The sequence below is a fragment of the Heterodontus francisci genome, chromosome 36 (genome assembly GCF_036365525.1).
Source record: "Heterodontus francisci isolate sHetFra1 chromosome 36, sHetFra1.hap1, whole genome shotgun sequence".
Taxonomy (NCBI): domain Eukaryota; kingdom Metazoa; phylum Chordata; class Chondrichthyes; order Heterodontiformes; family Heterodontidae; genus Heterodontus; species Heterodontus francisci.
Window position 1 is genome coordinate 26,399,290 of NC_090406.1, and position 16,037 is coordinate 26,415,326.

The 16,037-nt window shown below is 42.7% G+C and overlaps 1 protein-coding gene across 7 annotated transcripts in view; it reads right to left on the reverse strand.

Moving 5' to 3' along the window:
- Positions 1–9,097: 9,097 nt before the first annotated feature.
- LOC137351682 (leucine-rich repeat and immunoglobulin-like domain-containing nogo receptor-interacting protein 2) overlaps positions 9,098–16,037 on the reverse strand; it is a 192,576-nt gene continuing 185,636 nt past the window's right edge. For all 7 annotated transcript variants that reach the window (XM_068016384.1, XM_068016383.1, XM_068016382.1 and 4 more), the window contains one exon: positions 9,098–13,467. In XM_068016384.1, coding sequence (XP_067872485.1) covers positions 11,611–13,455 — 1,845 coding nt within the window. In that variant the 5' untranslated portion in view covers positions 13,456–13,467 and the 3' untranslated portion in view covers positions 9,098–11,610. The remainder of the gene's footprint in view (positions 13,468–16,037) is intronic.

Consider the following 16,037-nt stretch of genomic DNA (forward strand, 5'->3'; position numbering starts at 1 on the left):
TACAGTGACAGGAAGCAGGTTATGGAGCACTTTCCCCATTATAAATGAACATTATAGAGAAAGGAATGTATAATTTTAAAAAAGTTACTACAAAAATCTGACAGCATGAAGTGAGGTTTTGTAGGTAGAAAGTGTGGTCAGTCACAAGATTTTTAATAACTTTTCATTTTCAATAAAGGACAACATGTTATTATTCTCCCAGAGTTTACAATACAATGGTGAAAATCATTTACCTGCAAATTGATAAGATGCAAAAGCTGAATATTTTCAAAATTATTTACATTGCCAATTTGCAACAAGTGTCACCAGCGCTTGAATTAAATCTCAAAGGATGTTCAAATTGGAGGAAACATTTTGGAGTTTTGGTTCACAGAAACACAGAATCGTATAGTTGAAGTGTGACAAATTTTCATAAGGAGTTTCCAACTGTAATGTGGACATAGTAATTTAGGATGAAAGAAGCTGAAAAAGAACATGAGAAAAAAATGTCACAACAGGAAGTGGTGTTTAATAGACAGGAAGAAGGTACAGAAGTCAGACTTTTAATAAAATAGAAGGATAGACTAGCATTGTTCTTGTGAGTCAGATATCTCCGGCAGTGTGGAAAAGAAAACAAACACTGAGAATATTGCAGGCACAAAACTGAACAATCACAGCAGAAGAAACAGATTAGAAACATTTGAAAGGATCCTATAAGATTTTAAATGGCTTCCTAACATTTTTTGCACACTGTAAATAGCCACCGGGCACAAGGATATGAAGCTAATCAATTGTTTATTTTCCAAAAATGTGAAACAAGAAGTCCTGTGCACCACTAAGGCAACAAACAGTAAAATCCAAGCAGGAGCATTGCCATTAATTAGAAGGATTTAAAGCCTCTCTGTAAGATTTCAAATACTTCCCTGAATTTATTTGCACACGACATGCAGGGAAGAGGCAAAGCATTCTGCTATTTATTTAATTTCAAGGAACCACTGATCAGGCTTAAGACACCAAACTGGAAACACTGAGCAGGAGAAACATACCAAAAATGATTTAAGAGCTCCAAGTGCTTTTTATAGACTGCAAGCAGGTGAAATGGCAGCAGGCTAAGTTCAAAGAAGCTGAAGGCAATGAAAGAAATGTTGCAGCGCCACCTCCTGTTGGCGGACTCACTTTAAGTTGAGGAAAGGAGATGTGATCCACTAAACAGATCTCATGGCCCCGGTAAATGTGGGGTAAGCAAACCTTCTGACCCGAAAATCAAAACATTCCTGCATCAGTCCTATTTATTCCAATCAGGCTGTGAGATCACAGGCTGGGTACTGCTCCACAAAGGCTATCCTTTCAGACGTAGCTCATGACTACTGTCAGGAACATGGGCATAGCTGCAAAGCTGGCCTACAATGAAAGCCATGCGATCACCAGAAAAATCATTGAACTGACAGTCAACGTGCTCAGGAAACACTTCTGCTGCCTTTCGGGAGGAGCTTCTCAGTACAGTACAATATGAGCAAGGATCCAGACTTGCGGTCATCAATTACATGCTGCATAATTTTGTTACCATAACAGACCAGTCCATAATACTGCCTGGGAAGCAAGAAGTGTAGTAGGAAGAGAAGCAGGGGAAGGAGCAAGAGGTGGAAGAGCAGGAGTGACATTGATTTCTGTCCTCTAATTTACCCTCTAAAGTACGTGTGCTGCCAATCTCTGAGTTGGTGCTAGCGATGGTCAGATTGAGTGATGCTGCATCTCCAGGAAGGCTCCCTCTTCGTGCTGAAGTGCCACAGAGGTCTCAACGTTTGCAGCACCTGAACTAAAACAAGGTTTACCTGTTATTGTGAAGGGACAGCAGAGAGAGGACAGTGGCTGCTGAAAACAATGGTGGTTTGTCATGCAGAGTGTGTGGGGTGGAACAGAAGTAAGAAGGGAAAAAGAAAATAAAGGTGTGAAGAAACTCTGTGTGCCATCCCCTACAGAGTTGCCACTTGTCACGTCTATGACTCACCCCTTACCCATGTTTCCTCTCCTCCAGAGTGCATGAGTAGGGGGAGAAGGAAATTAAGTTAAGTCTGGTGCAGTGATTATGGGAGAGTGAAAGAAAGAGGGGGAGGGGAGTCTTGTGAGTAGTCAGGCTGCAGATGATGTACGTATGAAGGAAGAGTATTTGACTTGAGAGGTAGGATTCTTTCCTTGACAACTCTGGTGAGATCATTAATTATTTTAGGCATTGCAGCCATTTAATGAGAGCTAAGCCCCTCGAATTAAACTCCTCTGCATCCTCTTCCCACTTGCAATGGTAGTGTTGCCTAGAGGGCTTTCTGTCCCCTGGGGGAATGTGATTACCCTCCTCATGACCACACCTGGATCAGGACCTCCAGAGCAGCATCAGAGATCTGGGGGGGCTGCTGGGGAGGGGGTGGGTGGTTCTCTCTGGACCTCTTTCAGCCATTTTGCACCTTTCTGATCCTTTCCTGTGTCTGCAACCACAACCACCTCCCCTTTACGAACATACGAACATATGAATTAGGAGCAGAAGTAGGCCATTTGGCCCCTCGAGCCTGTTCTGCCATTCAATGAGATCATGGCTGATCTGTTAGTGTTTTGAATTCCACACTCCCATCTACCCCCAATAACCTTTGATTTCCTTGCTTAACAAGAATCTGTCTACCTCCGCCTTAAAAATATTCAATGTTCCTGCCTCCACCGCTTTCTGAGGCAGAGAATTCCAAAGTCGCACAACCCTCTGAGAGAAAAAAATTCTCCTCATCTCTGTCGTAAAAGGACGTCCCCTAATTGTAAAACAGTGCCCCCTAGTTCTGGACTCATCCACAAGAGGAAAAATCCTTTCCACATTCACCCTGTCAAGACCATTCAGGATCTTATATACTTCAATCAAGTCTCCCCTCACTCTCCTAAACTCCAGTGAAAACAAGGCCAGTCTGTCCAACCTTTCCTCCTAAGACAACCGGCTCATTCCAGGTATCAATCTAGTGAACCTTCTTTGAGCCACCTCCAACGTATTTGCATCCTTCCTTAAATAAGGAGACCAAAACAGCACACAGTATTCGAGATGTGGTCTCACCAATGCCCTGTATAACTGAAGCATAACATCCTTACTTTTATTTTCAATTCCTCTCATAATAAAGAATAGCATTCCATTAGCCTTCTTTATCACAGTGGGCGGCACAGTGGCGCAGTGGTTAGCACTGCAGCCTCACAGCTCCAGCGACCTGGGTTCAATTCTGGGTACTGCCTGTGTGGAGTTTGCAAGTTCTCCCTGTGTCTGCGTGGGTTTTCTCCGGGTGCTCCGGTTTCCTCCCACAAGCCAAAAGACTTGCAGGTTGGTAGGTAAATTGGCCATTATAAATTGCCACTAGTATAGGTAGGTGGTAGGGAAATATAGGGACAGGTGGGGATGTTTGGTAGGAATATGGGATTAGTGTAGGATTAGTATAAATGGGTGGTTGATGGTCGGCACAGACTCGGTGGGCTGAAGGGCCTGTTACAGTGCTGTATCTCTAAACTAAACTAAACATCACTCGCTGTGCCTGCATACTAACTTTTTGTGACTCCTGCACTAGAACAGCTAGATCCCTCTGCACCTCGGAATTCTGAGTCGTTCTCTGCTTAAGTAATACTCTGCTTTTTTATTCTTCATGCCAAAGTGAACAACTTCACATTTTCCCAGATTATACTCCAAGTGCCAGATTTTTGCCCACTCACTCAACCTATCTATATCAGTCTGCAACCTCTTCACAACATACTTTCCTACCTATCTTTGTGTCATCTGCAAATTTAGCTACCATGCCATCGCTCCCCTCATCTAAGTCATTGATATTTAAGAGGTGCTGGTTGCCTTTAAATACTGTCAAAGACGCTGGATTTCCCACCTACCCCTCAACCAAACAGGAGCGCACCAATAAGTAACATGGACAGTGTTGGCTGCATGCCTGATCGATGATAATTAGGTCCTAGCATGTATTACATGTTGTCTCTGCTAGCTCAATTTCAGGCACAATTGAACTTTGGGAGCTGAAATGTGTTGTCAGCACTTCTCAGTGCTATTGTGCAAATGCACATTGTCACTAAATCTAACCACTCATTATAAGATCAGATCGCTGCTTTTTGCTGTTCTATTGCAATTCCTCCCCCTCAATGCTTGTGCTGACCTCCTGTTTCTGCAAAATGGAGAAGAGCTGTCATAATGAGCTCTTTATTTTGTATCAAAGTTACTGATGTCTTGAAAAGGATAATATTTTATGAAGACAGCTGAATGTTTTTTGTAAACACTATGCTAATAGATCTGAAGAAATGCATTTCTCAACAGTATTCATTTGTTATAAATGTTAGAGGGCACTCAATATTGTTGCAAGCAAAGCGGGAATCAACAGATGAAAGTGCAGAACTTCAGTGAATTCTGTAATAAAACAAATAGATATACATTCAGTGACAAATTGTGAGGGTTACCAATGCAATCTATAATAAAAACTGCTTGAAACGCACAGCAGGTCAGATGGCATCTGTGGAGAGAACAGATAAGTTAGTGTTCTCGGGGTGGATCATTCTTCATAAATGAAATATAAGAGGTGTACAGGTATAATGATTCAATCAGTAAAAAGACTGAAAAAGCATATATTAAAAAAAACACTGACAAACAGGGAGAAGAATCCTGAGTGGAATGAAGGAGCACATCATCTCCGTCAAGTTAACACATTAAAGAGACAAAAACCTAGAGATTCGCTCGGGCAGGTCTGTATAAATTTGGTGCAGGGAATGATTGCCGTGCCAGAATGGTTAGTTCTCAACCTCCCCAAATATTGGGCCTCAGTAACATCAGATTGGTGAGCTGCAGACACTTGGTGGGCATCCCCAGGCAGCTCGCTGGTGAAGACCTCTGCAATTTCAGGACATGGTAGCAGCCCACAGGTAGATCTTAAATGGGGGGGGTGGGGGGGGGTGGAGGGGGGTCGCGATCGGAAAGGTGGGTGGGCATGAAATATAAGAAGGTCAATTGGATGGCTGGGAGGGAGATCGATTTGCGATGGGTGGGGTGGTGTGGAGAGTTGTGACATCAGGATGGGTGTTGATTGGGATAGGGGTAGATTGGGACATTGGGATGGGGGTGTTGGTGGTGTGATCAGGACACCGGAAAAATTTCATCCCACTGTTTCCACTGCCTTAACAACTTCTCTCAGTGGCTGCCTTCAACAGAAAGCTGCCATGAGAGGAGGATCCTGTCTGTTCCATGAACCATTTATAACACAGCAACAATCAGCCACTACTCACCATACTGGCCCTGATGTTATACCTAGGTGAAGAACTAGGATAGGTGAAAGAAAGGCATGTGTTTGGACCCAGGGAAAGCATGGTGTTATATGCTAGCTTGTGTTCACTGAACTTTATTGCAGCAAAATCAAATGAACATTATTAGAATTATTATTGGTGTAGGTTGTAGTATATGGGTCTAAAAGTGTTTATGTTTGAGACAGTGAGAGTAACCCCTCCCACTGTAGTACTGATGTATGTAATAGTCACTTGGGAATTAGGCTTGGAAGAAGCAGCATGAGGTGTGCTCGCTAGATAGGCTCGTGGAGAGTGTAAATAGTTATATATATGCAATAAACGGGTTACTCTTTAGCCCTACAAAAACTCCCGAGCCTTCTTCGAACAACCCTCGATCTACATTATAATAATACACAACATAGAGGTGAAAAATAAAAGCAAAATACTGCGGATGCTGGAAATCTGAAATAAAAACAAGAAATGCTGGAACCACTCAGCAGGTCTGGCAGCATCTGTGGAAAGAGAAGCAGAGTTAACGTTTCGGGTCAGTGACCCTTCATCGGAACTGACCAGAGGTGAAAAACTCTGATATGTTGTAACTTTTTACATATTGTCATAAACATTCTATTGATCTGGGAAGTGGAAGCCTTTTCTGTTGCGAGAGTTGTCGATAAGAGTTTGTAACACAACGAGGATGCCATCTATTGTGCCCTGGACCTTGGGAAAGCCGGAAACCCATGAAACTGAATGGTATCAACTCACAGAAGTCTTTCTGTGATGCCAAGAGCAAACGTTCTCCCAGCTGTCCTTAAAAGTACGACAGTCACCTGACGAATATATTGTGGCTAGTCTTTAGAGAACCCCCCCATGGCTGCTGCCTTTTTTTATTCATTCGTGAGATTTGGGTATTGCTGGCAAGGCCAGCATTTATTGCCCATCCTTAGGGGTCTTGATGTCCGGAAAAATCAACGCCAAGAACCCTGCGGTGCCTGTTCTGTGGGAGGCCTGCGGAATATTGTGCCAATTAGACACTTAAGTGGTCACTGGCGGGCCTTAGATAGGATCAAGGATCCCCGTGATGCAGCTCTTTAACTGAACAGCGCCACTGTGGATGTGGGTGTCTGCTGCTGGTGGAGCACCCACCAGGGCCTGGGAGTGGCTCTGGACCCAGACCACTGGTAGGTCAGGGCGGGAGGGGTCTCACAGGGTGGGGGTTGTGGAGCAGCAGTTGTAGGGGGGTCGGTATCAAGGGCAGGGGGGCGGCTCTCAGTGGGCCTCCCCCTTCCCGATACCAGCCCCTCGTTCAGGCACGAAGTGCCTTTTAATGAGGGCTCCACCCCCGCCCGCAATGCCTCTCCCCACCCCACTGGAGTGTGCAAGCAGCCTGCACGTTTTCTTATGCCGTGGTTCCCACGCAGTGACAGGGCTGCCCACTGCATGGCTAATTGCAGCAGTGGGATGAGGCCCTTAATTGGAGATTAATTGCCCAGTTAAGGGCCTCAATTGGCAACGACGCAGGAAGGCCATTCACAGGCCTTCCCGCCCCAGGCTTAATTTTGGCAGGAAGGCCTGTGCTGCGAGGGAGCACATAAAATTGCCCACTAAGTTTCTGGGCGGCACAGTGGCGCAATGGTTAGCACTGCAGCCTCACAGCTCCAGGGACCCGGGTTCAATTCTGGGTACTGCCTGTGTGGAGTTTGTAAGTTCTCCCTGTGACCTCGTAGGTTTTTGCCGGGTGCTCCAGTTTCCTCCCACAGCCAAAGACTTGCAGGTGATAGGTAAATTGGCCATTGTAAATTGCCCCTAGTGTAGGTAGGTGGTAGGGAATATGGGATTACTGTAGGGTTAGTATAAATGGGTGGTTCTTGGTCGGCACAGACTCTGTGGGCTGAAGGGCCTGTTTCAGTGCTGTATCTCTAAATAAAATAATGGTGATCCCCCAGATGATGAGGTATTGAATGATAGTAATGCCATTTTAAGTCAAGGGGAGATGGTTAGATTCTCTCTTGTTGGAGATGGTTATTGCCTCGCCTGTATTGACTACACTGCTTTATAGTCTAGTTTTCACCTTCATAGCCATATATAGAGCAGTGTGTGCAGATACCTGTGACTTTAGGTCCTCCTGTAGTATCTCACACAGCTCCCGTATTGCTTCTTTGCTGAAGTGCAGTGTTTTAACATACATTTCCTTACTAAGATCCTCCTGGGACATATATCATCCACATATTTTGGGGGAGGATAATCTCTGGTGGTACATTCTCCTTGAGTGCTGCCTCACTTTCATTTCCTCCACCCTCTCCTGCTCCACCTCTTCCGCAATAGCAGCACGCAAAGTATTGCCATTGGGAACACCATCCCTGCTTCTGAGAAACCTCACTGGGAGTGAAAGCAGCCAAAATCTCCTGGTATTATCACAATCTTTCAGGCTGTAGGAGCTGAATGCACAAACAGCTGGTACAAAATCCCATTCCAAACAGTAGTAATCACTACTCAGACATTAAGATTCACATTCAAAACATTTCTCACCTACTCCAATCTCAGCTGATCCTAGAAATAGTTGCACCTTGTATTTCTCATTCTATATCTCCTACAGTACGTTACAAGTAAATACAGGAAATTTGAGATTGCAGTGCCTCTTAACGTATGATGACTTGGTCTCGAGGGAATTGTTGGTGTTACGGTTGTGGGTGGAAGGGGGGAGGAATGCAGGAAAGGTCAACCCGCACTCGAAAATTTGGGGGGAGCGGGATCAATTTTGGGCAGAAAACCACTGCAAACATGTTCCACTCTAACTTACTGGCTGGCTTTCATAAATACTGCACATTGTACAGCTGAATAATGAATTTTTCATCATTAATATCAGTTTAGTGGTTTATAAAATACTTGAGAAGTAGTAAAGAATCATTATTACAGGTGTGCAGTGATGTGTATTTTTTATTGCTTCTGGCACAAAAGCATTACATGAAATCCTCTTTATAAATGATACAGTCCTGCCATTTTGTGTTTGGGAAATGAATAAACATACGACAGTGACAGTCAGGAAAAGTCCCCCTGGTCTGTCCACCCTGTCCCACACAACTGCAATGCCTTGTGCATCACAGTACATACTCTCCCTGCCCCACCTAAAAACCATGCCATCTCCTGGCAGAGGGGCAAAAAGAGATGAAATCCATGCCAATTAGGGGGGAAAAAATCTTGCAATTTCCTCATCAACACTTTTAAGCAATCAAAACTAGTCCAGAAGACCATCCTGGCCTTGGTTAATGTAATGCAGTACCTACTATTTATACAATGTGATCTCTGTCTTAGCCAGAAAGACATCCAGCTCTCGTTTGAAAGAATTTAGCAAATCGGGGTTTACTGCACTAGCTGGCAGTCTGTGTCCCCATCAAACACTCCCAGGACAGGTACAGCACGGGGTTGGAAAGGAAAGGAAGATAAAAAAATTGCTGGCAGTCTGTTCCACAATTCTGCTATTCTGAGGGAAAGGAACCATCTCCTAACATCCAACCTAGTTCCATCTTTACACAACTGGAGGGATTGTGACCTCTGGTCCTCCTTAACCTTACATCAAAATTGATTTAGTTGAAATAAATGGTCAACTCAAACACAATTTATTCTCTTCATCACCTTCTAAACCTCAATCAAATCACCCCTAAGTCTACACCTCGAATGTGTAGAGTCCCAGCTCTTTGAACCTATCTTAGCAACTAAGGTGCTTTAAACTGAGTGTTAATCTAGTATGCCTATTCTGCAATAAAAAGGGTTATTAACCCTTACACAGGATTACAGCACATGTTGGAAACTCGTGGTTTAGAAAAGAATAATCATGTTGTGTGACAAGTAGTTTATTTTTCAAAACAATTTGCTCTCCTGTTACATTTTTTGCATAAATATAATTTGAAAAAGTTTTCAAATAAAACAAATTATTGCCATTCAAGTTGGAAGCACTATCTGTGGTTGAGTAATGCTTGGTTTGAATGATGCCAAGGTCTCATTGCTACATTTGTCCATACTACAAACAATTGGCAGAGCCACATATAGATGGTATAAAACTGGTTACTTAATTCTGGATATTTTTGTATTTCATTCAGTTGATACACATATGGTTCACAACAGCATTGTGGAAAAATGCTTTAATGGGTTGCAATTTTCAGCGCTACCTGAAAATAACTTTGAAACTAATAGAACTGTTTTTAAAATGTACAATTTCACATATGCACGAACTCACCTTAACATTTCTATCTATTATCTCAGTGGAAAAATATATTTTTTTCTCTTCTCTTTCCTCATTTTTAGATTTCATAGTTGCTTTTTGAACAAAAATGTTGCTACCCTCTTTTCATATTGTGATCATTTATCTTAGTGATCATCTGGTTATGGTACACCATGATAATTGGCTGTTGCAGAGTTGGTGAGGCATCATGTGCATTGTAGGTAAGTACACAAAATCCTATGTCTATTAGGATTTACACTTCCTCAACTCAACTTCATCAAGATAGTGGGATTCTTTCCTAATGTGAAAATACTCTATCTTTGTATATTCCAAACAGTATTTGTCTTAAATGAATTAATTCTTTTGAAATATCTCTTATTTTCTGTAGTAAATTATAGCAGTGCCAGAAGACAAGGCTATAGAGCTTTGAATTTATTTGCTTATTAAAGCATATCATACTGTGAGTGTAAGTTGTTTATTATGATTATTATAAAAAGGTGTAGATGGAAAGAAGTATACATAATTGCTTTAGTAATAGCGTTTTTTGATGAATTGGGAATAGTTTTTTTTAGATTGAGTGAAATAATGCAGAAAACTACAGGAACATTTAACAGGTCATTACGAAATGACATAATAATAGATTTGCAAGAACATCCTTTACAAAACACAATAAAAACATTCAGCAAAACAAAGATACAACAATCGCCGCAGTCATTTTTTTTTTTCATTTTTCATGTAAGCAAAAATGATTGTGATGGAAAAGATAAAGTCCAAACAGCATGTTTTCCATATATACATATAAAACAAAATGTTCATAAATCATTTTTTTAAAATTAAAATACAAAGCCGCTTCAACAAACACGTATAAAGAAATAATGTACAGACAACTCAGTTTTCTGATAATGGGAAAATAATACAATTTGGGCAAACCTGAGTAATTGTCCACTTGACTGCCTTGGAGTTGCAAATTCAGATGACAATCCAAGCAGCATTTGATTATATACTACCGTATGTGGAATGATCCATCAACACAATCCATAGAAATTTCTGAGATATGTTTCCAAACAATGTTTCCAATAATAAAGAATGACTTAAATATTCCATATCTCACATAAAATAATTACAGATTTTCATAATCATATATCGCTGATTGATTGATTATGTTTACAATAAAGGTTAAATACTGGCTTGACCCAACTCCATTAGATTACTGTGCATTAGTGAATTGAACATCAGGCATACTTGAAGTTTAAAGATCATGTTCAACCAACTGTTGATAAGGTCATAGGTAAATAAACTGGCAATGCATTGCTGGACATTTATCTGTTATGTGGCATGAAGAAAAATTCTTCTAATTTGTCAATGCCAATGATAAAACAGCTGAGTAGAATGTGTAGAAAATGCATGGGAGAAAATCTGGTTTAGCTTTGCCTGTTTTGTGGGCTTGAAATGGATCCACAACCTACTAATTTTGTTGCCAGTTGCACAGGAAATTGGTGTTGGCTGCCATTTAGGTTAGAGACCCCTTAGTTGTTCTGGGCATCATCCTGAAAGAAGTGTCAGATTCCTTGCCTATGCAAATGAGGGGTCTAATGCCCATTTCAGGCCCCTTTGCTAAATTGGGGTGTGGTGGACTGCAGCAGGTGTGCTGCAGACAGTTTTCACGTGCCTTGAAATCGCCAAATCAGTGGTCAAAGAGACTGCTACAAGCAGTTACCATAAAGGGTAGATACTTGCTTGAACATGGAGCCAGAGGAGCAGGAGTGATATCTTCCCGTCCTGTTGTGCATTTGTTTCACAGCAGTGATCTTTGTTGCCACTGCGTTCATACCCAAGCTTGGATATGAACCAAAGTCAAAAAAAACTTTTAGCAAGTCAAGCAGGTAGCAATGCATTGCAATGGTCCAAAGGAGTCAGAGACTATTTACAGCAGGCAACTTTTAACTCTTAGCTGAGCCATCAGTGAAGATTAATTCATACAATATTGATTATGCTTATTATTATAACACTATCAGCAGAAGTTTGCATGATTTAAATGATCAATCAGCTTATTGACTATGAAAACTTGTAATCAATGAACTCCTAATCAATATTTAGGATCCATACCGTTGAGTTTTTAAACTGTTGACTCAAATCATCTTCATGTTGAACTTCCTAGTACCTCCTTGTCCGCCACTGACTGTTGGACCATCAACTTTCCGAAACGAGTATTCAACTGAGAAATTGTTTTTGTGATGCCCTTTTCCTCTGCTCCATACAAAAAGAAGCAGAAAACAGAACAGTACCACCCCTAAAAAAGTGATACACCCCATTGCTGTGGACACCAGGATGGTTTTCAGGTCAAGTGTAAACTTCAGGAATACCTGCGTGTCGTTGAACGCAGTATCGTTGAACTCTGTTAGGTATGCAGTCCTGTTTGCATACACGGCTCCATCTGCAGGGCGTCCTTTTACGGTCAGCACTGCAAAGGAGGTGTCATTTCCTCCAGCATTGCTAGCTATGCAAATATGGGTGCCGCTGTCGTGGACTTGCACAAATCGGATCTCCAGAGTGCCTCCAGGCAGTATAGTTATTCTGCCAATACTTTTACTTGTAATCATCCTCCTTTGAGGAGACACCCACATTATAACTGGAGCTGGCTCACCATCAGCTCGGCAAGTAAAATAAACAGTCTGTCCTTCGCCAGCAGTTACACGCTGAAGTTTCCTGTCCCGTATTTTGGGCTTTTGGCATGTAAAGTAGTCATGGAGGGCTGAGTCCTCGAAGTCTTTTAACTCACTGCCCTGAATATCTGCAGGAGCAGCACAAACTGGCTGGTTGTCATCAAAACTGAGTGTCTTTCTCTTCTGCAAAAGCCATAAAAGGCGGCAATCACAGGATAGAGGGTTATTATCCAGGCGCAGTACTGCCAAGTTGCTCACGGATTGTAAAGCATTTTCTTCCAGCGTAACTAAGAAGTTGTTGGAAATATTTAACACTTTTAATTGCCTCAGTCCAAGGAAAGCATGCGGCTCTATTGTGGTAAGCATAGTACTAACCATGTACAACTGTTGAAGTCGGATTAAATCACGAAATGATCCAGATTCAATGGTGGTTATAGGATTATAAGACAGATTAAGCAATTTGAGATAGACCAGATTTCTGAAGGCTCCAGAAGGTACAGAAGAAAGGTTTGTGCTTGTTATAGAAAGATATGTGAGGTTCAGACCGTACAGTGTTGTTGGAGTAATGGTCTCAAGAAGTGGCCAGTAGTCAATCTCCAGTTCTTTTAGGTTATACAGTTTTCGAAAGTTCTGTTCTTCCAGAAAGCTGATGCTAAGATAACGCAGTCTAAGGGTGATCAGATTTTGGAGATAGGACAGGGATTCGGCAGAAATCGAGGTTAGGTTGCATTTCTCAATGGTAAGCTGTTCAAGGCCTAGTAACCCACTGAAGGCCCGCTGTGAGATATAAACAAGGTCATTGTCCCCAACTTCTAGATGTTTCAAATTCCTCAAGTCTTGGAACATATAATCCAATAGAATCACAATTTTGTTTTCACTAAGATCCAGACGTGTTAAATTCGTCAGTCTTGTGAAGACACCAGTGGGGATGAGTTTCAACTGGTTACCACGCAGCTGCAGGGATCGCAAGTTAAACAAATTGTTGAAAGCTCCAGGTTCCACATTTGTGATTATATTTTCGCTGAGATCAATTTCCTCCAAAAGGGGAAATGTTGCCAAATCCCCAGAACTGATGCATCTCAGTCTATTTTTGCTCAGGTCAAGTAGTTTTGTTTCTATGGGAATGCCTTCTGGAATTGCTGTCAGACGTTTCCTGTGGCAGAGTACTGATTTAATTTGGGCAGCACATTCACATCGAGCTGGGCAGCTGACTGTTGATCTTGTAATTAGAACCATCAGGGTCAGACCCAGAAACTGTTGCCAGCATGATGACATTGTGTAAAACATGATGTTACTGATACAGTCTATCATTCTCCCATGCACCTGCATTAGAAAACAAAAGAAGACATTAGAAAAATTCAGGCTGCATCTTAAATTTAGCTTGGTTATAATAGTCGAAGGTGTTATTTTAACATGTCATAATTTTTCTCTTTTGGTTATGTGTTTCTTTAAAATGCATGTTTTATCATATCTATTTACTATATTAAGGCTGAGATTATCCTCCCAGCAGCAGGGCAAAACTTTGGCCCATCCTCTGACACTGCTGGAGCCGCCATCTCAGTTTCCAGGGTCAGGGTTCCTCTGGTTTGTGTGGTGGGGAAATCATAGCAGTACTGCACCAAGAAAAGGTGGCTGAGTGGTTATATGTACAGGAGGGTCCTGAAATGGGAAGACCGGCATCCTGGCAAGCTTAAGACTACACGGGAAAGTAAGTGGAGGGCAGCTTGGAAGGAGATAAACCTTGTGAGGTAGTTAGAAGCTGGAAGGTATATACTTACCAGTATACCCACCTTTCAGTCTTTCAAACACTGGGTGGCACTGCTGCTCCTGCAAGCTCCATTTTCCTGGTAGTGCTACTGGTAAGTTTTATTAATTTAATATTTCTTTTTTTCCTTCCTGGTTCAGTGTTTCCCGCAAGCGATTTAGTTTTTTTAAAAAAGTTTTATTTAAGTTTAATTTGTTATCAATATCAGGTTAGTTTTGTGTTAATTTTTAACTTGTTTAAATTTATTGGCTTCATGAACCTTCAACGTCTCCACTTCCCAGCTGCGAAAACCAGGCAGGTGGCAATAAAAATGGTCTGGGTTATTTTACCAATCAGAATACCACCCTGATCCTGTCATTTCTGATTTTAACTAATACATCCAGACAGGTGGCAAAGCAGCACACAAAAAGGTAGCAGGTTTCTAATCCCCATCTGCTAATCAGGGTCTAATGGCATCGTTGGACCCTGACGGTGGTTTTATCCTTGAACAGAACAGCAATGTCCCTGCCCCACCAGCCCCCGACCCCCACCATCTGGCAGGACACAGATGCCAAATTCGGGAAGGCAGGGGACCATATCCCCATATCTCACAGATGGGCCTGTGCAGGAACAAAGGGCAGTAGGTTTCACCTCCATTGCTGGATTCCCCCAGGTGCAGGGCATTATCGGTTGTGTCCATGTGGCCATCAAGGCACCCTGCGAGTGGCCAGTGAGATCCATCAACAGGAAGGGCTTCCACTCTCTCAACGTCCAGCTTTCTCCATGTGTGTGCTCACTTTCCTAGCAACTGATATGGCTTCTTCATCTTTAGCCAGTCCAGGCTGCCTCAAATCTTGTGGATGGATCCAAGACGACAAGGGAAATCCCTTGAAGACATGGCTACTGACCCCTCTACAGAAGCACCAGACTGGGGCACAGAGATGAACCAATCAATGCCACCTGCTCAGCAGGTTAACCATTGAGCGGGCCATTGGGTTTCTGAAGAAGCAAATCTGATGCCTGGATATGTCGGGTGGCACACTCTGTCACATGCACACATGGAGAAATTATGAACTATATAATGAACTTATAAAACAAACCCAAAATGGATACTTTTCCTGAAAAACAAGATGAAGTCAAGAGGTCAGGTGACCTTATCATGTACTGCCAATACACATGGAAACTGCAATAACTGTGAGTCAATCTTCATGTCTGGACCAGCTTTGGAGAAGGCATAGAAATGTAAATGGCCTATTCTGTGTTAATGGCAACCTCTCCAATGAATAGAATTAACAATGGAATGGCAGAAATGGGGCTGGATCTTGTTCTCCTGCTGCCAGGAGTGGCGGCAGGTGAAGATAATGGCAGCCACCATACATGGGCCCCGCGTGGCCATGCCACTGCGATCTTGCATCTGGCGGCTACTTAGCATATGCACGGCTACCAACCCTACCAATCAAGTGGTGGGAATAGCCTTAGTGACGCCGTTCATGGCGCTACCTGATGAAAATCCAGATGCTGGCGCCATTTTCAAAGGCTGCCAGTCCTACAAACAGCACAACATAACGCAGAGTTCACCCCTTCCCCACCTCTGTGCTGCCAGCTTTCCCTGGACGGGAAAGTGAAGGTGCGTGAGTGTCACTCGTCGCGCTGAAGGTCAGGAACTGAAGGTAAGATCGCTGCGGGTTACATTTTAATAAATGCAAAGATTTAATTTAAATATGTAAACTTGGATCCCATCGCAGAGTGGTGGAGGGGTCGCCATGGAGCCTCCCCGCCACCAGGAAGATCGGGCCTGGCAATCCCAGCATCGGGTTCCGTGGCAGGCTGCTGCCACTCTGATTTTCTGGCCTCCCCACCCCCAACCCCGCCATGGATCCTGACACCAGGAGGAGAACAAGATCTGGCCCATGGTGTCTCCAAATTCAAACTCAAATGAATGAGAAACTCCACTTTATCAAAATGTAACGAAGATGAGTGAAACCCAGACTCCATTGTCGAACAACGGCTCAACCATCAGACACCGTTTATGAGGATAATGGTACAGAGAAACCATGGTCACATGATGGAAACTAGGATTCTGATGAGGAGCTTAATAAAAGTATATGCTGAGCAGACAAAGGGAGAGCCAGAGAGAGAGAGAGAAATT